At 44.8% G+C, this 25,416-nt stretch overlaps 1 protein-coding gene across 1 annotated transcript in view; it reads right to left on the reverse strand.

The window, feature by feature from the left end:
• Positions 1-1,211: 1,211 nt before the first annotated feature.
• Positions 1,212-25,416, reverse strand: part of pofut2 (protein O-fucosyltransferase 2) — a gene marked incomplete at its 5' end in the record, with an annotated part of 28,994 nt that continues 4,789 nt past the window's right edge. Inside the window, 8 exons of the mRNA XM_083638668.1 lie at positions 1,212-2,380; positions 4,311-4,434; positions 5,426-5,606; positions 6,766-6,891; positions 8,360-8,426; positions 9,692-9,802; positions 17,892-18,036; positions 19,303-19,556. Coding sequence (XP_083494794.1) covers positions 2,227-2,380; positions 4,311-4,434; positions 5,426-5,606; positions 6,766-6,891; positions 8,360-8,426; positions 9,692-9,802; positions 17,892-18,036; positions 19,303-19,556 — 1,162 coding nt within the window. The 3' untranslated portion in view covers positions 1,212-2,226. The remainder of the gene's footprint in view (positions 2,381-4,310; positions 4,435-5,425; positions 5,607-6,765; positions 6,892-8,359; positions 8,427-9,691; positions 9,803-17,891; positions 18,037-19,302; positions 19,557-25,416) is intronic.

Genomic DNA, 25,416 nt, shown 5'->3' on the forward strand with positions numbered 1-25,416 from the left:
ACATACTGTAAGCAAGAACTACAGTGAGAGACAAGTTACTTAAGAGCTGCTACTGAACCAGGGTGTTGGAGGCAGAAACTATAGCACGCAGGTGTCCGAAATGGGCTCCGGGGACCTGCAGGGGTCCTTGAGGGGCTGTGGAGTGGTCTTTCATAATTTCCTACACTGGAAGAACGTGCCATGAGAGAATGTATAAAGATGGATGCCACTGTTACCTCCTCACCTAGGCTACAGTACAGTTATATATTTGTCACGTATAACAATAGAAATCCTCTGGTGCTGTTTCCTAATATAAATCTTATCAAATGGGAGAATCCATTGTCTACAGCATATCCATTTGACATGCACAAGGTTGGGAACCCCTGCTCTAGCAAACTCAATTTCTCTAATAACCCCGTTTACATGGATCCATGTAATAACCGGTTGACAGCTCTCAAATGTGTTACACAACATCCAGCTTACTGGAAATGAAAATAAATGGGAAGACTGAGCAGCGATCTATAGGTGTCAACTGTCAACTGTATTATTCTTACTCTGATTCAAAGGCATTTACATGACAATGTCAATAGTTGGGAGTATTGGTTTAATTGGGTTCAAATATAATTATGTAGACATGCATGTAGACATACTCTGTGTGGATGATGCGTTCCTAACAAGTACCACATCAAAAAGTGTGTAAAGATCAAACCAAAGCACTCATACCCACATAAATGCCTTGGACTGCTTTTGATTTTCAATCGTGCCTTTTTCCAAGAGTGAATGGTGCAGTTGAGTTGATCTTTCCCTTTTTCAATCCATCAGACCTTGAAAAGTGTGGGCCCAGATAAGAAAAAAAACTCACTTAAAATGGTAAAAAAAAAAAAAACTAACTAACGACATTGATTGTCTGTGGCTATTTCCAAGCTTTGCGAATATCTCAGCTTTACACTTTACACACCGAGCCACCAGACGATGTCCACGCCTGCCAGTTCCTAATTGCAACACGTGCATCTTCAGGGTGTCTCCATGACGGTGGCCTGGCGTTGACAGGCCACCGTGGCTCCCTTTGTCTCCAACCAAATTCCTCTGAGTGGGGAGGGGGGTGTGGTAAAAATAAATGTACCGTCAGCCGTCAGTAAGAACACTGGCAACGTTCTGAGCCTGAATACTTGATGCTTTAAGAAGACACACAGACAAGACAGTTCTTCATATCATTATTTACATGAGGGAAAACAGCTTGATTTTGGATCACACTTCCAGAGTCAAGTGTTCATACTGGTGGTGAAGAAAGAAAACATTCAGCAAGAAAGAGAAAACACACCTCTTTATAACAAATTGTGCTCTTGGAATTCTAAGCTTCTATCTGATATTACATGATCTTGGAATATTACCTTCAGCCTGTGTGCTTTTCTTTTTTAAATGAACCTTTTGGCATGGACAGTAAGGGCACCTGGGTAGTGCAGTGGTAGATTCCGTGTCTGCCAACCAACACGAGCGTCGCAGGTTTGAGTGCCCATGTTACCTCCGGCTTGGTTGGGCATCCATACAGGAACAAATAGTCTGCGGGTGGGAAGCAAGATTAAGGATATGTGTCCTGGTCGCTGCGCTCTGGTCGGTAGGAAACGCTTGCTCGAGGGGGGGTAGCATGATCCTCCCGTGCACTACATCCTGCCGGTGAAACTCCCTGCTGTCAGGTGAAAAGAAGGGGCTGGCGACTGCAAATGTATCAGAGGGAGCATGTGCTGGTCTACTCTCCCCAGATTGGCAGAGGGGTGGAGTACGTATATACAGTATATTTGATGCTGCACTCCACTCAGATAGAAACTTATCATTCGAAGCCAACGAAATGGAAAGTTAAGAACTTCCTTATGAAGTAGTTCAGTGTCATCTGACTCATCATAAGACACTCGCAGTGTTACTGGCATTATTAATGAGACAGAACACAACTTATGTAACGTCTCCCGAGCTTGTAGGGAAGGATTCCAATTCCCTCACTTTGAAAATGAACCTACGGATTAAAGTGGTGCACGTTACAGTAAAATACATCTGACATCAAAGTCTTGGCCTTTTGAGAACATGAGGTTCAGTCACAGTGGTCGTCACGGACCTGATTGCACAACTCTGAAAACATAAAAAGTTCACAATATACTATAAAATACGCTTCAAATATCTTGCGTGACGCATACAAGTCAATGTCACGTTTAACACTGATTTTTGGCACTTGTGTCAGATGCAGTCTGATGAAAATCAGTAGACTATTTTCCAGTGTGTGGGCTGTTCGCACTCTTTCTCCGTGTCCCCGCAGAAACGGTTGTATGTGGTTTTGGGGTCGAAGCCCAGGATCTCCCGTTCTTCGTGGATGCGGAAAGAGAAGGTGGACACAGATGTCCCTATGAAGAACCTGGGAAGATACCAGGAAAATAACATGTGTGAGGCTGGAAATGCACACCTTGGAATATGAGATGAAAATGTGATGAGGACATTGGACAGCATGTACAGCCAGCATAAAAGTACTATTTCAAGTTGAAATTATTTCCCATGTGTAGGCCAAACCATGACTTACTTACTTACTTACTTACTTACTTACTTGTGTGTTGAAATTCTTCTTCTTCTTTCCAATATTTTATTTTCAAATTTTTGAACAATACATGAACAAAACAAACAAACAAGCTCAGTCACAGGAAAAAAAAATATATACGGTACATACTGTACATATTATCGACGCTCAATATTGCAACATGGTGCCACCAGCTCCATAACGTGCTTATGTGCTTGTAAGGGATATTGTGCATGGGAACCCACGCATGGGGTCACCTGTCGCCCCTAACCTAATCAAGGTAGGCTAGAAACGGGTCCCAAATAGTTGAGAATTTTTTTAAGTGAGTTGGTCCTCAGGAACCTAAGTTTCTCCATCCGTGTAACAGAGGTCATATCCATCAATCACAATTGAAAAGAAGGTGAAGAGAGGGATTTCCATTCCTGCTGAATGAGTTTTTTGGCAACAGTTGTCCCCTGCATCAGAGACTGTTGCACAGCTGTAAGGAAGTTCAGAGAGGACTTGGAGCAGCCGAAGATGGCGAGTTCTGCTTCCGGCTGAAGGGTTATTATGTAGGCCTTAGAGCAGAGGTTCTCAAATGTTTTTCAGCCAAGGACCCCTTAAAAGATAGAAAATATACCGGGGACCCCCTCATTCTGATTTGTAATTTTGGGCTAAGCTTAATTGTTTCCACGGTAACGTGCTTGACTTTTAAATTGATAGGTTTGTTAGAATGTAATCCATGAACCATTTTAGATTTAAAGCATAAACTATTTTTATTGAACTATAAAGCTTTTGCACACACACAAATAAATAAATAAAAGTTTATTTTTATTTTCCTGAAAACTTTTCACAGACCCCCTGGCAAAGTGCCACAGACCCCTGGGGGTCCCCGGACCCCCATTTGAGAACCACTGCCTTAGAGTACCAATCAAATATTTTGGCCCAGAATCCCATTAGTGAAGGGCAGAACCAGAAGGCATGAGATAGTGTGCCTTCCGAAACTTGACACCTGTCACACAGTGGCGAGACAGAAGGGAAGATCTTGTTTAATTTATGCTTGGAGTAGTGAAGATGGTGAGCGACTTTAAATTGGATCAGCTGGTGTCTGCTATTAACTGAGCACAGTTGTATCACAGACAGACTCTTATCCCATATAATGTCAGATAAGTCAATACCAAGTTCCCCCTGCCACCCTTCTCTAATCCTCTGATTAGAGGCCATGGTGCAATTGTCAAACAGACATACAAACCTAGAGATGAGATGCTTGGAGTGAGGAGCGCTCAGCAAAACATAGAAAAAAGCATATACATTTGGGAGCGCTTCAAAGGTGTGAATATTGGATCGAACATAATTTCTGATCTCCAGGAATCTGCCAGTTCGTACCAGGCAACTCAAACTTCCTCTTCAGTAGATCAAAGGATGCGAAATGACCATTTATGTATAGGTCTTTAATGGAAGCCTTCTCATTACAGTCATGATAGTTTCTATCTGACCAAGGAGGCAAAAAAGAGTGATTGAAACAAATTTGAGTGTGGATGGAAACATCTGGTAGGCTCAAAGCTTTCCTAACTTGTATTAGAATTCTGAGGGAGTTTCTCACAACAAAACCCAAATCCTGAGAAGTCCCCGGCCTCTCTAGCTTAGAAAATAAGATGGCTGGCAGAGAGGAGTTGGCCATAAAGCTGGCCTCCATTTTCAGCCACAGGGGGCCCCCGGGAGCTACATTCTCAGGGGTTGTGTGTTGAATTTCTGTTGGATCAACTTAAGAAAATGAAGCAAGGGAGTGATGTACCTGGCGTGTGCACAGATCCACTGGTCAATGATGGCCACTCCTCCATCCTTGAGAAGCTCCAGGTCCTCCCAGGTGGGCTCAAAGCGCACCATCTCTGGCAACATCCTCTTCAGATCCTCCAGCTCTGTAAGATCGGAAAGATCTTATGTGATGATTCATTCAATATAAGCATTATAGAGCAATATGTCATATACTGCCTTTAACTTAAGACAATATCAAGCATGTGTTAATGTTTAAAAACTAGGGTAAAAACCAAGGGTGACACCAGTGAAGTAACTCCCTTATTTCTGTTGTGTGGTCTTTAAATGGAGGTGGGGGTGTGGAGAAATGGCACCATGATGGCAACATTTAATTCCCAATGACAAAACATAATGCCCCTCCCATAGTCCATCTATGTGACTTTTACTTTATTGGCCTTTTATTAAAAATCAGATAGTCAGTATCACCCACTGCTGATATGATGGATACGATGCAGTTTGTTTGATTACATAATGTATTTGATGATTTATCAATACTACGCCCGTTGGCCTTCACATGAATTCATTCTGACAGGGTGGGAAACTATGCTTCTGATTCACGAGCCTGTGTCTGGTAGATTCCTACATTCTACCAGGCACTGAAATCTTTCCCTGACACTTTTTATAAAAAGATCTTGGCACGGAGGGGAAAGATAAATCAAAATCTACTGACTGTTCACTTGGGCATGTGCCCTTCGCCAGGTATCTAGATACCTGATATCTGACGAAGGGAACATGACTAAAATGTTGTGTATTTGAATAAAGCTTGTATGAAAATACAGAAATTCTACTTCAAGTACGGTGCCCTGGAATGGTAATGGGGAGTTCTATTTAAGCTTGCCTTGGTATTGAGATTTCATATCTCAATGATTTGATTTGAAATGACGTATGAGTACGATGCCCAGGAGTGGTCATGGGGGGGGGGACAGCGGACGTAAGCAGAAAATAGTGCCTAAGCATCGCTGTGGGAGCTTCATTAAAAGGTCTGCTAACTGGTGATTTATCCCCCCAGTTTGGGCAAACTTTGCCACTGTTGCTGGTTCATCTTGGATTATTTTAGAATTGAAGATGACTTTGCTTGTGCCGGTGTGACATTACCTTCCTCGTCTGCGTCTGTTGCAACAAAGAGCTTGTCCAGTTTGTGCTTCTTCATCAGAGAGCTGATTTTTTTGACCGCCCCTTTAAGGCTGGGTACGTCCTCTCTGTGCCCCCAGATGAAGTCCTTCCTGCGGAGGTGGACACCAAGGTACGGCCCGCCTTTAGCCGAGCCCAGCTTGGCCTGAGGAGGACATATACGGTAATAGCAGATCACCAATTGATTTATGTAAACCTGAAAACGGGCTAATTTACAGCTAGTCCTTTTTCAGAATGCCAGAAGATGGTTGTGGGAGTTGTGTGAAAATGCCCTGGTGACTGTGAAGCTTCATAGTCAATGATACATTTTCACAGTAACATAATTTTTATTTCCTTAAATGAATTAGATACTGCTCAATAAAGAATAGACATGATATATGGAAAATGATTGTCTCGTGTGCTGTAAACCATGATGAGGTCTGACAGTGTATGGGAATAGAGGAGTGAAGTGTCTCCATCTTGACTGACCGAAATCTGCCTTTTGAGTTGTGGTAATCAGCTATAGAGACACTGCATGAAATAGGCCAGTGCCACGCCCATGGGGGAAAGCTCTCCATTCACTTCCATACACCAGCGTAATTTCCCTTGAATTAAACATCGCTAAAAGCTGTTGTGTGGTGGGCTGCGCAGACAACAAATGTAAAAAATCGCCAATTGAAGTTTTTTTGTACACCCGATTAAAACAAGGATGCCATTGAGAATTGGCGAGAAGAAAAATGTGGATCTAGCTGTCAAGGAAGTAAGTTGGAGTGTTCATCTTCCATATATATGATCTTTGTGTGCAACACGTGACATAGGAGAACGCCAGGATCGGTGGGGAGTTTTTGTTTTCCCCCATTTTGGGCGTTGTTTCTGAATGACGACGCGCTCCGCAGTGTCTCTATGTCTCTATCAGTGGTTGTCAACTGCTCTAGCCTCATCATGACCCACATTCTTCCTTAGCCCAAGTTGCGACCCAAATTTCTGAGATCTTTGAACTACTCAAGTTTACTTCACACAAAAAATAGTGCACTAATACACAATGCCTTCGTGCACTGTTAGAAACATGAAATAAGCAAAGGAAAAGTGCAACAAAAGACGCTGGCAGAAAACACTGCTGCGCATGCGGTGTCCTTCAAAATAAAAGCGCAGCATGAGAAATTATGTAGAGCTTTTCCCTGAACTTTTTTTTTCTTCAAGCACACATCCGCGATGCACTCAAAATGGCCCCGCGACCATCTATGGGCCGTAACACACCAGTTGAGAACCATTGCTTTACGCCATACAGCGCGGCATGCATGGACAGGTAGACTGAACACACTCACCTTCATGCGAGTCCAGTCCTCATTGTATACTGTATGGTCGCTGCTATCTGTAGAGTTCAGGTACTTTGCTCTGAAGTCATCTCCTATGAGCCGCAGGTGCTTGGCAAAAACCATGCTGCGGCGCGTCTACATAAAAAATACACACACAATTAACATCACTTTATAGGCAAGGTGCTGTGCCTTGACAGAAGAATCCCCCGTCGCACCCAACTTGAAGAAATAAAGATAACAATAAAATTAAAATATTATTATTATTATTATTAATTATTATTATTATTATTATTATTATTAAAATAACACCTGCTACTGTACATACAAAGCAATGTACACCTGTTGTTACAACACATTGTATATACACCATGGTGTACACCTGTTGTTACAACACATTATATATACACCGTGATGTACACCTGTTGTTACAACACATTGTATATACACTGTGGTGTACACCTGTTGTTACAACACATTGTATATACACCGTGGTGTACACCTGTTGTTACAACACATTGTATATACACCGTGGTGTACACCTGTTGTTCCAACACATTGTATATACACCGTGGTGTACAACTGTTGTTACAACACATTGTATATACACCGTGGTGTACAACTGTTGTTACAACACATTGTATATACACCGTGGTGTACACCTGTTGTTACAACACATTGTATATACACCGTGGTGTACACCTGTTGCAACAAAACACCTGTTACATATATAGCGGCATACACCTGTTAAAGTGTCTGTTTCAATCTTTTTCTATACACAGCAGCCAACCACAGCATCTGCTGGATAAAATCAATACTGCAGGAGAAAGAGACAGGCACAGGCAGGCACTCCACAATGTTTTTAATACCACTGCAAACCAGGACTTTTGCATAAAATACAGTTTCCCGCATTAAAGCAGCTACGAGCAAGATTTTCGATTGTTATTAAACAGTCTAAATTTAATATCGATGCATCACATCTTACCTCTAATAGTAGACGAGACCAACACAGAGTAGTCTCGCTTGAACCCCGAGTGAATCGGCGAGGGTTGTCTTGGCGATTAGTCTGTCTGTGGCCGGGGCAGATCAGGAAGTGAAATTAAACGGTTTGCGGCAGCCACTTCGGCCATAACCACAAAATAACAAAATTACTTGCAAAAAACTGTTAGAATATAACGAGAGATGTTCGCGAGAGTAGCAAGCCCCTGCATGGCGTTCTCCTTGTTTATGGTCTGTTGCTAGGCAGAGCGAAACGGCGGAAGGCAGGCAGCTGCCGTAAACCGTTTCGTTTCACTTCCGGGTCTATCCGGTAGACAGATAGAGAGAGAGAGAGCCTGGTGACGCGAGGTTAGTAAACAGACACAGACTCTATAATCATCAAGAGAGCAATCTCCGATTCACACGGCTTTGGTCTCAGCTACTATTATAGGTAAGATGTGATGCATCAATATTGTAATTATACTGTTTAATAACAATCGAAAATCTTGCTCGTACAGTAGCTGTTTTAAACCCTGGATTGAGAAGATGATCATACAGTACATGTTATCATCATCTGTACCTGTGATCACTATGAGGACTGAGATTAACCCATAATAACTTGACTTACATCCCAGTAATCCTTCCCAGCATAGTGGTCATGGAGGACGGTCTCTGCTCTGTCCAGCATGACTGACCTGCAAAAGAGCAGCATGTGCAAACAGGTTCATCCAAGATATCTATCAGCTATTCACTTAGAGAAGGACTTCAGGACAGGTGACGTAACACATTCTCGATAGATACAATAAAGTTGTGACTTTCTTCACTTGCAAAGTTATCTTTTAAATTGACAAACATCATATGTGTACCTCATGGCACAATTCAAACGGGATCAAAAGATTATTGTCTCTCGCCGAATTTATAACTACTATATAATAATCCACAGACAGAAATAAATCCCTCTCTGTGAATGTGTGACTTTTTATATGTCCTAAAATGGGCTGGTAAAATAAATAAATAAATAAATAAATAAATAAATAAATAAATGAATAAATAAACAAACAAACAAACAAACAAACAAACAAACAAACAAACCACATTAAAATTAATGAAATGTTCCATGAATAATTATTACTCAACCAAAGTAATTAATATATTGAAATCTGTTTGAAAGTTTGCAGGAAAGTGTGTAGAATAAAGTACAGTGTATATTTAAAACTTCCTCACTCACTTAAAAAATAAAATGGATCAAGGTTGTAATTCATCATGAAGTGCAACAGCAGAACGTCATCAGTCACCACCAGCCACCATGTGCTGGTGATGGTGGTGACGTCAACCCACTGACCTCCAAACGGCAGCATGACGCCATCGGTGAGTACCATCCCCCTTCATACACTCGTTTGACGACTTATTTGAGGGAATGTAATAATTGTATCTATCACATCCGCTATTTGTGTTGCTCTTTGAACAACTCTGGATATTTATCGACAAGATTTTTGCCAAGCTGGACGGACGCGCTACAGGGGTTTAGGGTTAAAATCGCTAAACCGGAAGTCAAATTGTGGGAGATTGTTGCTCACTTCACGGAGATCTACGGGCTACAGTATGTTGTGTCTGTGTCAGCAACATAACGGGGGGGGGGGGGGGGGCTGGGAGGATTACACCGGAAGAAGCACCCATATTTCACGTAAGGCATCATGGGAACTGTATAAATGTCGGAGGATGTACGAAAGGAAATGGAGTTGTAAACTTTAACTTCTAATTCCTGCAATAAAGTAGAACTCAATACACCCGAGGCATTCAAACACTGTCATCTCAAAAAGTTAGCCGTCAGTGTGGCGGATGACGTTTATTGATTTATCTGTCCAAGACACATTTTAGCAGCATTTGCTGGTGGGCAGGTGTTATTTTGGGACCCTGTGTATTCTTTCTACAGTATATAACACCATCACTGTGGACTCACGTTGCGCTGATGTTTTTCTGAAGAACCGGCACCAGGATAGAGGCATGGCCTTGGGCTGACATACAGGTGACATTACGGGCTCTCGTCTCCTCGTGGCCCCAAAACCAGCCCCTGAGAAACAGATAGAGGAGAGAGGGGACAGGGACATGAGAAACAGAGGAGAGAGGGGACAGGGACATGAGAAACAGACAGAGGAGAGAGGGGACAGGGATGTGAGAAACAGACAGAGGAGAGAGGGGACAGGGACATGAGAAACAGAGGAGAGAGGGGACAGGGATGTGAGAAACAGAGGAGAGAGGGGACAGGGACATGAGAAACAGAGGAGAGAGGGGACAGGGACGTGAGAAACAGACAGAGGAGAGAGGGGACAGGGACATGAGAAACAGAGGAGAGAGGGGACAGGGATGTGAGAAACAGACAGAGGAGAGAGGGGACAGGGACATGAGAAACAGAGGAGAGAGGGGACAGGGATGTGAGAAACAGACAGAGGAGAGAGGGGACAGGGACATGAGAAACAGACAGAGGAGAGAGGGGACAGGGACATGAGAAACAGACAGAGGAGAGAGGGGACAGGGACATGAGAAACAGAGGAGGGGACAGGGATGTGAGAAACAGAGGAGAGAGGGGACAGGGACATGAGAAACAGAGGAGAGAGGGGACAGGGATGTGAGAAACAGAGGAGAGAGGGGACAGGGACATGAGAAACAGACAGAGGAGAGAGGGGACAGGGACATGAGAAACAGAGGAGAGAGGGGACAGGGACATGAGAAACAGAGGAGAGAGGGGACAGGGACATGAGAAACAGACAGAGGAGAGAGGGGACAGGGACATGAGAAACAGACAGAGGAGAGAGGGGACAGGGACATGAGAAACAGAGGAGAGAGGGGACAGGGACATGAGAAACAGAGGAGAGAGGGGACAGGGACATGAGAAACAGAGGAGAGAGGGGACAGGGATGTGAGAAACAGACAGAGGAGAGAGGAGACAGGGACATGAGAAACAGACAGAGGAGAGAGGGGACAGGGACATGAGAAACAGACAGAGGAGAGAGGGGACAGGGACATGAGAAACAGAGGAGAGAGGGGACAGGGATGTGGGAAACAGAGGAGAGAGGGGACAGGGACATGAGAAACAGAGGAGAGAGGGGACAGGGATGTGAGAAACAGAGGAGAGAGGGGACAGGGACATGAGAAACAGACAGAGGAGAGAGGGGACAGGGACATGAGAAACAGAGGAGAGAGGGGACAGGGACATGAGAAACAGACAGAGGAGAGAGGGGACAGGGACATGAGAAACAGACAGAGGAGAGAGGGGACAGGGACATGAGAAACAGAGGAGAGAGGGGACAGGGACATGAGAAACAGACAGAGGAGAGAGGGGACAGGGACATGAGAAACAGACAGAGGAGAGAGGGGACAGGGATGTGAGAAACAGACAGAGGAGAGAGGGGACAGGGACATGAGAAACAGAGGAGAGAGGGGACAGGGATGTGAGAAACAGACAGAGGAGAGAGGGGACAGGGATGTGAGAAACAGACAGAGGAGAGAGGGGACAGGGACATGAGAAACAGACAGAGAGAGGGGACGACATGAGAAACAGACAGAGGAGAGAGGGGACAGGGACATGAGAAACAGACAGAGGAGAGAGGGGACAGGGACGTGAGAAACAGACAGAGGAGAGAGGGGACAGGGACATGAGAAACAGACAGAGGAGAGGGGACAGGGACATGAGAAACAGAGGACAGGGACATGAGAAACAGACAGAGGAGAGAGGGGACAGGGACGTGAGAAACAGACAGAGGAGAGAGGGGACAGGGACATGAGAAACAGACAGAGGAGAGAGGGGACAGGGACGTGAGAAACAGACAGAGGAGAGAGGGGACAGGGATGTGAGAAACAGGGGAGAGGGGACAGGGATGTGAGAAACAGAGGAGAGAGGGGACAGGGACATGAGAAACAGACAGAGGAGAGAGGGGACAGGGACGTGAGAAACAGACAGAGGAGAGAGGGGACAGGGATGTGAGAAACAGAGGAGAGAGGGGACAGGGATGTGAGAAACAGACAGAGGAGAGAGGGGACAGGGACATGAGAAACAGAGGAGAGAGGGGACAGGGATGTGAGAAACAGACAGAGGAGAGAGGAGACAGGGATGTGAGAAACAGACAGAGGAGAGAGGGGACAGGGACATGAGAAACAGACAGAGGAGAGAGGGGACAGGGACATGAGAAACAGAGGAGAGAGGGGACAGGGACATGAGAAACAGACAGAGGAGAGAGGGGACAGGGATGTGAGAAACAGACAGAGGAGAGAGGGGACAGGGACATGAGAAACAGAGGAGAGAGGGGACAGGGATGTGAGAAACAGACAGAGGAGAGAGGGGACAGGGACATGAGAAACAGACAGAGGAGAGAGGGGACAGGGATGTGAGAAACAGACAGAGGAGAGAGGGGACAGGGACATGAGAAACAGACAGAGGAGAGAGGGGACAGGGATGTGAGAAACAGACAGAGGAGAGAGGGGACAGGGACATGAGAAACAGACAGAGGAGAGATGGGACAGGGATGTGAGAAACAGACAGAGGAGAGAGGGGACAGGGATGTGAGAAACAGACAGAGGAGAGAGGGGACAGGGACATGAGAAACAGACAGAGGAGAGAGGGGACAGGGACATGAGAAACAGACAGAGGAGAGAGGGGACAGGGATGTGAGAAACAGACAGAGGAGAGAGGGGACAGGGACATGAGAAACAGAGGAGAGAGGGGACAGGGATGTGAGAAACAGACAGAGGAGAGAGGGGACAGGGACATGAGAAACAGACAGAGGAGAGAGGGGACAGGGATGTGAGAAACAGACAGAGGAGAGAGGGGACAGGGACATGAGAAACAGACAGAGGAGAGAGGGGACAGGGATGTGAGAAACAGACAGAGGAGAGAGGGGACAGGGACATGAGAAACAGAGGAGAGATGGGACAGGGATGTGAGAAACAGACAGAGGAGAGAGGGGACAGGGATGTGAGAAACAGACAGAGGAGAGAGGGGACAGGGACATGAGAAACAGACAGAGGAGAGAGGGGACAGGGATGTGAGAAACAGACAGAGGAGAGAGGGGACAGGGATGTGAGAAACAGACAGAGGAGAGAGGGGACAGGGATGTGAGAAACAGACAGAGGAGAGAGGGGACAGGGACATGAGAAACAGACAGAGGAGAGAGGGGACAGGGATGTGAGAAACAGACAGAGGAGAGAGGGGACAGGGACATGAGAAACAGACAGAGGAGAGAGGGGACAGGGATGTGAGAAACAGACAGAGGAGAGAGGGGACAGGGATGTGAGAAACAGACAGAGGAGAGAGGGGACAGGGACATGAGAAACAGAGGAGAGAGGGGACAGGGACATGAGAAACAGACAGAGGAGAGAGGGGACAGGGACATGAGAAACAGAGGAGAGGGGACAGGGACATGAGAAACAGACAGAGGAGAGAGGGGACAGGGACATGAGAAACAGACAGAGGAGAGGGGACAGGGACATGAGAAACAGACAGAGGAGAGAGGGGACAGGGATGTGAGAAACAGACAGAGGAGAGAGGGGACAGGGACATGAGAAACAGACAGAGGAGAGAGGGGACAGGGATGTGAGAAACAGACAGAGGAGAGAGGGGACAGGGATGTGAGAAACAGACAGAGGAGAGAGGGGACAGGGATGTGAGAAACAGACAGAGGAGAGAGGGGACAGGGACATGAGAAACAGAGGAGAGAGGGGACAGGGACATGAGAAACAGACAGAGGAGAGAGGGGACAGGGACATGAGAAACAGACAGAGGAGAGAGGGGACAGGGATGTTCCTCCGATACATGTGCAGTCGCCAGCCGCTTCTTTTCACCTGACTGCGAGGGGTTTTACCGGCAAGACGTAGGGCGTGGGAGGATCAGGCTATTCTCCCGAGTTCCCCTCCCCCCTGAACAGGCGCCCCGACCGACCAGAGGAGGCACTACTAGTGTAGTGACAAGGACAAATACCCCACCGGCTTCCCACCCGCAGCCACAGCAAAGTCTACAGGAAGGTCTGACCAAGCCGGAAGTACTGCCTGCGGGAATTGAACATCGGTCTCCGTGGTGGTAGACGAGTGCTGCTTTTACTTCTGCCAGAGATTCTCACAAGTCATTTTTTTGCAAGTCTAAGTCAAGTCTCAAGTCTTTGAGTGAGAGTCCAAGTAAAGTGTCAAGTCTCTTATGGTTGTAATGAGCGTTGTATCATCTGCTGCCATCCAGTCTGCTTGCATACAGTATCAGCATTGATTAGTTGGTATATGATCACTCTAAACAGCCTATTGCAATGTCATTTGAAACACACACATTGAAAGCTTTAATTTCAAGTGAATGGCTGTGTAGTGTGTCTCTCTACCAAAGAAAACTTCATTTCACATCTTTGCTAATAATGTGAGATAATGAGAGATCTGGCGTCTGTCCTGAGTGGTGTGGTTCAAGTGAACTACAGAGCATTTTCTCCTTTAGTCCGGTTTGTTTGGGTCGGTGAACCATTCGAACTCGGGTGCTGATAATATAGAGAGGGCGGCAAAAAAAATAGATATAGACTAACTCTGTAACAGAAAAATATGGCTAACATTAGGCATGCAACAATAGCTGTAACCTATTTTTCAATAACAGACTTAGAATACAACAGAATGACATTCATGTGCCAAAAAAAGGACTGTTCCCAAGTCCCAAACCTCAAGTCCAAGTCAAGTCTCAAATCTTTGAAGATGAGTCTCAAGTCACTGTGTGTGCGACTTAAGTGTGACTTGAGTCCAAGTCTCAAGTCCAAGTCCCAATCTCTGAATTCTGCACTAGCCAGATGCCCCTACATTTAGTTTTCTTTGGTCCAAACTGTTGTGTAAAGGTTTTAGTTTGACTCTTTTTTGTTTTGCTTGGGGTCACACTGTCTAATTGCAAGTGAACCAGGTCTTGCACATAGGCAAAAGGCACATAGGCTGAAAAGTAGCTCATTTATTGGACAGAGTTTTAGTAATCTGTTACTTAAGCAGGATGACGTCTGTGATGTCTTTGTTTGACTTCTTGCCCTCATACAGTTTCATGTTGTTATGCCAGGCTTTCCAACCATGAGGATCTGCTGGCTATCAGAAGACATCTCTGTGCTTATACTGTACCCATTAACCAAAGGTCGCACAGGGTACAGTGGCGCTGTCGCCTCACAGCTAGAAGGTCCTGGGTTCGATTCCCGCCTGGGACGCTGTGGGCGCTGAGGGTGTCCCCCCCCCCATGTCTTCAGTGCCTGGTGCCCAGGTGGGCTATCTCATCAAAAGGGCCTTTCTGTGTGGAGTTTGCATGTTCTCCCCGTCCCCGTGCTCCCCTGGGGTTCCTCCATTCAACATGGGTGTGTGTGTGGCTGGCCGCATGCGTGTGTTGGGTGTGTTTGTGTGACAAATAAAGACCGGTTTGTCCCTCCAGTTCTTCTAGGATGCATTCACAGAATCTTTTCTGTCCTGTCGAAAAAGTCTAATGCAACCTCTGACACAACCTTTCGTTTAGGGATCGTTTGCTTTACCTGGTGCAGTTTACAAACCAGTTTTGCAAAGCTTTTTATATTTTTGAGACCAACCAAACGGCCCAACTGACAGAGTGACTCATACTCACTGCTGGTCACAGCCAAGTTATTCAGGGATGGTTTGAAGCAGTGCTTCACATTAATGCATTATATTACTGTAATACACATTCACACACCTGGGAGCTGCGCAGTACAACCGCAGTCCTCTGCTGCCATCACACTGGCAGTTTGTTTTCTTTGGTGCAAACCATGGTGAAAAGGTGCACACTGCCCAATTACAAGTGAAACAGGACTTGTAACAAAAGTCACATGGCCTCACAAGTACTGTAGCTCATTTATTGGTCAGAGTTTTGTTGACCTGCCATCCTACGTTTATAGATTTTGGCAGTGGCAGTCAAAACAAACTGATTCCAGCTCCTGGAACTTGAGCTAAGCATATTGGACTTGTTTGTCTCTTACGACAGGAGCTGAATATCAACATCAGTCCAGACTTACGGTAATTTTGTTCCTGCGAGGCTTTCCAAGGATGAGGAACTGCTGGCTATCAGTAAACGTGGCAAAATTTGCAAAAACCTCCAAATATCGCAAAAACATTTCACGCTTGAGGGAGGTGGAAAAGTTGTGTGTATCGATAAAAGGAAAATGCGATAAGTGCAGTGGAAACAGATTAAGCGATATTCCGTTGTCTCTCCATTCAAAAACCACACAGTTTGCCTTGATCACTGCAAAACATGACATGCCGTGTAGCCGACACAATAGGGCAACACACGGTAAATAATGGTAAATAGGCTACATAGTACAATACCCGCCGTGGTAAAACAGAAGAAGACTAACTTTAAGGCAACTCACTTCTAGAATTGAATGAAATTGCATATATTCACTTACTATCTGCTCCGTGGATTATCACGTTATGCTTGCCGAATCGCACCTGGTAATCCAGAAATGTTATGGTACCTTTGTCTACTTGTAGATCATCAAGAAACTTGAAATGAATAAAGTTAGATGTGTGTAATAGAGCTGTACCGGGTCTAGCAGCTGATCAGCAGCTCAGACAGCCTCAAACACCAGGTGATTGACAGCTCTATAATTCGCATAATAGCAGCAGATGGAAACGCGCATTATTTTGCATTTTATTTTGCGGACTTTCGAATTTGAAAATTTGATTAAAATTTGCGATACCTTTGGATGGAAACCCAACTCAAGTTCAAGTTCAAGTTCAGCTTTATTATCATTTAAGCAATACACAAGGCACGGCAGAAACGAAATGACGATTGCATCTAGCCCACAAATAGTGCAATTTCAAGAGAAGTACTGACAACCGACATAAAGGTAGTAAGTTAAAAATAAAGTGCTTTAAGGAGATTATTGCACATGCTAAAGAGGTTTTAAAACAGCATAAATAAATAAAATAGCCTACTCTAATTTAAAAACTAAATTAAAAACAAACATTAAAAAGTACCAACGATGGTAGAGAAGGTCATATGAAGTCTCTGTTTACCAACCAACTAGTCTCTTAAAACAGACTGTCTCATCTACATCCGACGAATGCAGCTATACACAGTCTGTACGTTACACCCCCAGAACATGCACAAGGAAGTTGGGAAAAAACCTTCAGACAGGAAAGAAGTTCGACGGAATCCAACCAATCACGACACGTGTGTCCACGAAAAATGCGGCATATTGGATTTTGATTGGACTAATGAGCGGAAGACCTGCCTTTCTGCGATTCTGATTGGACTAATGAGCGGAAAACCCGCCTTTCTACTTCCCATTCCGGTTGGTGCATGATTCTCCCTCACGAAGTACAGACGGTATGGCGGAAGCATTTGAAAATTGCGGAAGCCAACTCGTCTGTTCTAAGAGACTACCAACCAACTAATGTCAACATCCATCTTCTTATTATCATAAACCATGTTGGGGTGTTTCCTGCAGTTGGTTCAGATTTCATTCTCCCTCCTAACAAACCAGTTCTCTTGGAAGAAGACAGATATTTTCAGGCGTCTTGGTGCTGTTATTTGGTTGTTACAGAGTCAAATGGCATTGTTCCCATTTGGACAAATGAACTGAACAAAAGGAAGAAACACTCCACTAGAGCAGTTTAAAGCAGTGTTGTCCAACCATGTGACACTGAGGACCATGTGACACTGAGGACCAAGAGTCTGCAGGTTTTCCTTCAAACCAAACACACACCGGCTGATTTCACTGATGAGTCTGGCTGAAAGACTAATGATTGGACACCGCTTAGGCCGGAGATAGCATTGTTTTTAACTACGTGTTTGCATGATGACTGCCTCGCATGCTGTATCCTGCGTATCCTGCGTCCACGACTGACGCTCCAAATGGATGCAAGATACACGTGCAAACACATAGCCAAAAGCAAGTACCGTTCAGGGACACTTCAGTATTAGGTATTCAGAAAGTGTTGAGCTTTTTCACATTCCCGAAACTTAAAGGGTATGTCAGTTTGGTTCTGTCACCCAGGTTTGAATGTCAATTGTTCTCACCTGGCCAAATAAACCAAACTACAGGAGTAAACGCTGCAGAGGTTGGATAACATGCTTGGTGTGAATGTGCCCTAAGAATTGATTTCGGTAAAGGCCGTGTGGTACCATGGTCTGTTTTCCCATGATTGTGTTACTCTACCTGTAGTAGTTCTGTTTATCTTTGGAGTACATCAACTTCTCAATGCAGGGTCGCTCATCAACTTTCTCCTCCCACTTCCCGTCCGTCCATCCCTCAGCGTAGTTCTGCAGCACCAGGACCCAGTCGATGAATGGACCTCCAGACTCTGGGCCCAAGAGAGATACAAGAGAGCAAGAGAGGAACTTGCTATATGCAGGATGCAGCACTGGTATATTTTACAGGCCATTCTAGGCAGTTTACCCATGTACAAGATATGTTCTAAGTTTGTATTTGTACAAAATACCTATCATCTTACATCCAATAATTGGCTACGCTTAAAGGTGCCACCTGTGCGGACTGAGGCTGGAAAAAGGAGTTTATTTTTTATTCTTGGCTCATTTCCACCGCCGGTATCGGCTCTACTCGCCTCGCCTCGCCTTTTTTGCTTTTCCACTGGGCAATTACCGGGCTGAGGCGCACTGAGGCGATACCTTTTTTAGTACCACCTTCATTGTGGTTCCAAAACTGGTTCAGTGGGGCCAAGCGAGTACCAAAAGGTAACACTGCATACTACTGATTGGTCAGAGAGAATCATGTTGTGCACATTATGCTAACATTAGCTACCAGTTTAGTTTAGCTGACCTCTGTGTATTTCGCAACAGTCTTTTTTGTCTTGCTGCCTTCAGTCTCTTCTGAATTAAAATCAGTCTCCTTGCTTAGCCTCAGCAGACGGCCGTTTTCAGTTGTTTTGGACAGAAATAAAAGGCTCGGCCTGAACACCGAGCCTCTTCCCGGAGTTCCTGCTAGGCCGGCCGCTGCGCCACGGCATTTCCTTGGCGGCCGGCAGGGCAAGGCTTTACTGAGCCCAGCTGCCACCGCACCTCCTCCTGCTGTCTGGACCCGTGCTACAATAACTATACATGTTCTCACTAATGGTCTCATTTGCTGATGTAGGTCACATAGACAGGGATGAAAACTCACCAGGGGTGAAAAAGGTGCCAAAGATGCAAACTGATGATCAGTGTGGATCTGTTTTTGACAACTCAGAACCGGAGCCGGACCGCATCTGTTCCGGAGGCGGTGTACATTAGCCCTTAGAATGACCTGCCTGCAGGCTAGACTCAATCGAGACTTCCTCATGTCTATAACCAGTTTTAACCAAACTAAACATAAGTCTTTACCACAAATTGTTCTTGCTACAATGCATAACAATTTTGCCATGTCTTGATACCTTTTTGTCTGTGTGTGTTGTACATTATCTTGTGTATATGCAGCCTCTTCTTTTGATGCATGGAGAGTAGTTTTTTTTTTACTCTGCACTCAATGTGTAACCTTGCTGCCTTCTTGGCCAGGCCACGATTGAAAAAAATATTTTTAATCTCAATTGTTTTTTATCTGGTTAAACGTTAAAGTCACTAAAGAGAAGGCTCACCGGCGATGAATTCCTCGTACTCCATGACGGGCACATTGGCCTGCAGGCTGGTGAGGCTGAAGAACTCTCCCCAGGGTATGCGGACCTGGTGGATGTCGGGGCTCTGCCAGTGGTAGAGGCGACCCCAGGGGGGCAGCACCAGCACCCAGTCGTCCCCCTTCTTCCTCAGAGACTTCACCAGGGAGGCCATGCGGATGTAGACGTCTCGCCGCAGGTTGAAACCCTCCGGGGGATTCACGTCATACAGCAGGTACCTGAGGCCACAAGAGGGGCAGAGATGCTCACAAGTCATTTTTTGCAAGTCCAAGTCAAGTCTCAAGTCTTTGAGGGGCAAGTCCAAGTCAAGTTTCAAGTCTTCTATCATCTGCTGCATGCCATCCGGTCTACTTAGAACGCTGCATAGCTAAAACTAAAGAATTCAAAGCATGTACTGTATTATCCTCAATCCTTTATCTATTAGCATACAGTATCAGCATTGATTGGATGACATTAGTAAACATTTCCTTAATGTTAATGCACCAATAATAATAATAATAAAATAAAGATTGTTCACAAGTCCCAAACCTCAAGTCCAAGTCAAGTCTCAAGTCTTTGAGGAGTCTCAAGTCAAGTCTCAAGTCACTGTGTGTTTTTCATAGCTGTACAACCATTGAAGTCCTATGAAAACGTACATGTGCGCGTGCTGTAATAACATACGTCATCATTTGCACCAAAACAGTTAAATTGATAAGAACCGAAGGTAATGTGCTTTGTTCCACTGCAGCCCAATGACTGCAGCACTGTTTTCTCTGTGTGTCTGTTCTCACTTTGTTAAACTCTTTGTCTGGTCCAGAGCCGGAATACTGGAAACAGTGACCGGAAACAGCCACCATTACAGTCTCCCCGCATCGATAAAAAGTTTAAAAAGTTTATTTTAGAGCAACAACATTGTTATAATTATCAACAATTAGAAGAAGGGTGAGATTAGGTATAGGACCTATACATAATCTCAGAAAAAGCTGTATCAGTGAATGGAGGTAGAGCCTGCACACTTACAAGCCGTAGTTATGAGGACAAAACAAAAATTATGTTTTGATCCTACATTAGATCTTCGTCAAGGTCAGACATTTTTTTCTGACCTTGACGAAGATCCTCATTAAACTATGGCTTGGAGTAAGTGTGCAGGCTCTACCAACTGTAACAGGGTAGTATAGATTTCATCAACCCATGTAAAGTGTTGGTAATTTAGAAGGGTTACAAAACAGTTCTATAAGTTCCAGTTAAATGTGAAGCATTTTCAATGTCGGCCAAGTCTTTTATTTCTTTTATTTTATTTTAGTTAAGAAAGCAGTATCTATGAATGTAATATTCTGTCTCTTTCCCCGTGGAATTGAATATTGGTACATTCCTGTTTGAACTCGCATTCTGTCTTTTCCCCCCCGTGGGATAGAATACTTGGTATGTTCCAGCCTGCTTTTCACAGAGCGCGCTCACTTCCTCTTCAGTTGAGCGAGGCGACTGAAAAGCAGGTTTGTACTTTTTTCCTCTTGGTGTAAAATACATACATACAGGTAATTTTCCATGCAGAGATAAATCCGTGCATAGGTTAGCACAATTCCAGAGCGGTTCGTTCTTATGTCCCCTCCTTATCATTGTAAAAGATTCAACTTTAAACGTAACTACCAAAGTGTTTATATTAATTCACGTTAGGTTTTCACGTAGGTAGAAGCCCAATAATGGCGGCGCTGGTGTTGTTATCAGCAAGTAATTTGGTTAGTTTAAAAAAAGGAACTCTGATATAAATGGAAATGGTATTTTGTATGTATGTATAAAAAATGGTTGTACCTTGTCCATGTGTGTTAAGTGTGAACAGAAAAATGATTGTAAATGTATAAGTAAAAGATATCCTGTTTGTATTCACTCAGTGATAGTGGCTGTGACCGTCCTGTCTGCCTGTACACTCACTGCTTGGATATTTTGTCTGTTCACACAGGTATGTGATGACACTGTTGTATTAAGATTCATTTATTTTATTATTATTTATTATTTTTAGTTTTTATATGCAATTGTATAGGACTTCCTCTTGAGTTGAGCGAGGCGACTGAAAAGCAGTGATAGTGGCTGTGACCGTCCTGTCTGCCTGTACACTCACTGCTTGGATATTTTGTCTGTTCACACAGTAAAGTCAAATCAACCTGAATGCTGTCCTTGTGACTTCTTGGGGAGTTCCTGCCGTGTGCAGCTGGTTACAAATTGGTGCCGTGACCCGGATCTGACGACGATCAGCTATTGCCAATCGCCGGGAGTTTCGCTGCAAAGACTACACAACGCCGTCGTGGGAAACCGTAAATACTCACTCTATGGACTTACCGCCAGGTCTTACAATGAGTGAAAATAACATGCAGGGGGCATCTGATAAGCCTGGTACGCCAGTTGAACCAGATAATGGGAATTACACTCCTTCAAAGGAACAGAGCAAAGTGATGACTCCTTTAAGTATTGGGAGGGGGTTCCAACTTTCTAAATTTGATCATCGAGGCTTAGGTAGAGTTGTTGGTGCATCTGCCTCTGATGATTATGCTAATCAACAGTCTACCATGGGTGCAACTGTCTCGGTTGATTATGATAATCAACAGATCAATCAGAGTGATGTGAGTGAGAACCACAGTGTTGGACAACCTGAACAGACTCAAGCAAGCTCGTTAATCGAGTTAGTCAAACAAATGGGTCAAGAGATAGGTAACAGCATCATTACCAGTTTATCAACCCATGGTACACATACCGTGAGGGAGGAGCAACGCCCCAGCCCTACAACCCAGTTCGATATGTCAAAGTTAAACTTTGTGATGAAATCTGATGTCCGTGAACCACCGACTTTCCGAGGGGATGGTACCGACAAATGTAGTGTCTATGAGTGGCAAGAAATGATGCAGACCTACCTGAATCGAAAGGGATGTAATGTCTCTGAGCAGGGGTTTGAAATAATGGACAGACTTATGGGGAGGGCCAAAGATTTGGTCAAAATAGGCGTCCGTAGCAACCCTCTTGTTAATCTTGCTAAAGACCCTGAGGTCATTTACATCATTTTGAAGCAGCACTATGGTGGAGCTGTCTCCACAACCCCTCTTGCAGATTTCTATGAGACAGTGCCTTACCAAGGGGAGGGTAGTTTGGATTATTGGATCCGACTTAACAAGGCAGCCGATCTGGCTAATGAGGGATTGCAGAGACAGGGGAGACAGATGGAAGACATGGGTCATGAGTTGGCTATGATGTTTGTCAAGCATTGTCCAAATAGGGACCTATATGCTTCCTTTAGAAGCAAGCCTACAGAGCTTTGGACAGTGGGTGAAGTACAAAAGATGATTGACAGTCATCAGAATGACCGGCTCACCACAAAGAGGAAAATGCAAAACCTAGTACTAATACAGAGTGAGGCTCAAGCTGTAGTAGAGGAACGCCCAATCCTTACTTCAGCAGTACAAGGGGTTCAAAACAGTAATGATCAGGCTTCAATGGCCAAGCTGATATCACTATTTGAACAGTTCCTGGAAACTCAAAACTCCGCCCAGCCAGCTACCAGAGCACCAAGGAGAGTTCCACCGCTGCCCTCTGCATTTCCATGTGCTATATGTAATGATACTACTCATTCGACTCGTACACACTGTTTGAATGATCGTTTGTGTTTTAAGTGTCACAACCCAGGCCATCAGACTGCGGATTGCCCACTTAAGCAGGGAGAGAGGAGGAGAGTTCAGAGTGGGCAGCAGCCCACTGATCCGTCTCAGTCTTTAAACTAGCAAGTCTGCATCTGGAGGGGGGAGGTGCAGGTTATAATGGAAAACCCCATTTTCATTCTGATCCAGAAGAAATGTTATCTGCATGCAAAGATGATCTCCCTGAGGGATCGGTGGTCATATATCAAAAACTTCAGAGAGTGGCAGACAGCGATCAATTATTCTATGCACCAGTAACCGTACAGTCTTCTGAGGAACTTAAGGGACTCATAGATAGTGGATCGATGGCATGTACTCTGAGTGAGACTGCAGAACATACTCTACTAGAGAAAGGGTTATTGAGTGAAACGCAAAGAAAAAACACCCCTATAGTGATTATTGGCTGCGGCGGTCAATTGACCACGCCCAAATGTGAATATGACATAAAGATGGAGCTTCTAGGCTGCAAGATGGTTGTGCCAACCTTGATAGTTCCTGGGCAGACCGAGGAGATAATTATTGGTTCAAATGTACTGAAACATGTCATTCATCAGTTGAAAAGCACTGACGGGTTTTGGGAATCCATCACTACCAGCAAAGGTCATTCTAGTGAGGTCAAAACTCTGCTCGAGATGCTGTCAAATGTAGACCACGGGAAAGGGAGTGCAATGCCGGAAAAAGTTGGTACTGTAGTTTTGAATCAGTGTGTGACACTAGCCCCAAAACAAGAACACCTGGTTTGGGGTAAACTGAAAAGTAAGGGCCCATTGTCAGTAGGCAGCACAGTGATAGTAGAACCTACCTCCTCTAAGGCCGCACCAAAAAAAGTTTTAGTGGGTCGAACAGTGTGTCCACTATGGGGCGACAAATGGATTCCCATGAAAATCCTCAACCCCCAAGAGCAGCCAGTGACTCTGAAGCGAAATGCTAAATTAGCAGATGTCTTCCCCTGTATTGCACTAGAAGACTTGGAGCCTAACAGTACTTGTTGTGGTCAGTGTGAGGAAAAACAGGGTGTTGTACAGAACATAATGGGCAAAGAATCCATCTGTAAAGACAAAACGACAAAACAGATGTATATGAACCAGTTGAAGGAGATGGGTCTTAATGATGTTGAAGTCGAGTCCTGTGAAGTCTCTGATGAGTGGAAGATGAGAATGGCGAGTCTGGTGCTGAAATATGAGAAAATATTCTCAAGGGGCAAAATGGATTGTGGGGAGGCAACAGATTTTGTGCATAGAATCAGACTGAAAGATGAGCGACCGTTTCGCCTACCTTACCGTCGAGTGCCCCCGTCTGACTTCCAAAAATTGAGACAAACCTTAGACGAAATGGAAGAACGTGGCATCATACGAAAATCAAACAGTGAGTGGGCATCACCCATTGTTTTGGTTTGGAAACCAAATGGTGAGCTCAGACCATGTTCAGATTTTAGATGGCTTAATGCCCGAACTGTGAGGGATGCTTACCCTTTGCCAAATCAAACGGATGCACTAGCATCATTGGGAGGAAACTGTCTATTTAGTACCATGGATTTGACTTCAGGCTTCTTTAACATCCCTTTGCACGAAGATGATCGTAAATATACAGCCTTCACTACTCCAGTTGGACTGTTCGAGTATAACCGAATGGCTCAGGGATTATGTAATAGCCCAGCTACATTTGCCAGGATGATGATGTCCATATTCGGAGATCAAAACTATCTTTCGTTGCTCTGTTATTTAGATGACCTGCTAGTTTTTGGGAACAGTGAGCAGGAAGCTCTCCAACGTTTAGAGATGGTATTCAGTCGGCTTGCCAATAACAACTTGAAGTTAGCCCCTAAGAAATGCCATTTTTTGAGACGCTCAGTGAAGTTTCTGGGTCATGTTATAACCCAAGAAGGAATCCAGACTGATACAGGGAAGGTTTCAGCTATTACAGGGATAACAGCAGCTGATCTGATGGAGCAGGATGGAAAGACACCTGCCATTAAGAAGGTTCAGTCATTTCTTGGATTAATGAATTATTACTCTCATTTTATCCAGGGATTTTCTAGGATTGCCAAACCACTGTTCCGTTTAACAGCAGGGCAGAAACAGAAAGGCAAGGACAAAAAAGGGAAAAAACGGAGCACCCCACCCCGTAAACTCACGGTGCTAGATTGGACAGACGAGTGTCAGCAGGCTATGGAGCAGTTAATATCAGCTGTTGTGAATGCGGTAGTTTTAGCTCATCCTGATTTTAGCAAGCCCTTTGTACTGTCAACAGACGCGAGCCTTGATGGTTTAGGTGCGGTTTTGAGTCAGGTTCCCGAGGGAGAGAGTAAGAGTAGGCCTATTGCGTTTGCCAGTAAATCACTTACCAAGTCCCAAACCAAGTACCCGGCCCACCGCTTAGAATTCTTGGCCATGAAATGGGCGGTCTGTGATAAATTTAG

This window comes from Poromitra crassiceps (assembly GCF_964638095.1).
Source record: "Poromitra crassiceps genome assembly, chromosome: 6".
Lineage (NCBI taxonomy): Eukaryota > Metazoa > Chordata > Actinopteri > Beryciformes > Melamphaidae > Poromitra > Poromitra crassiceps.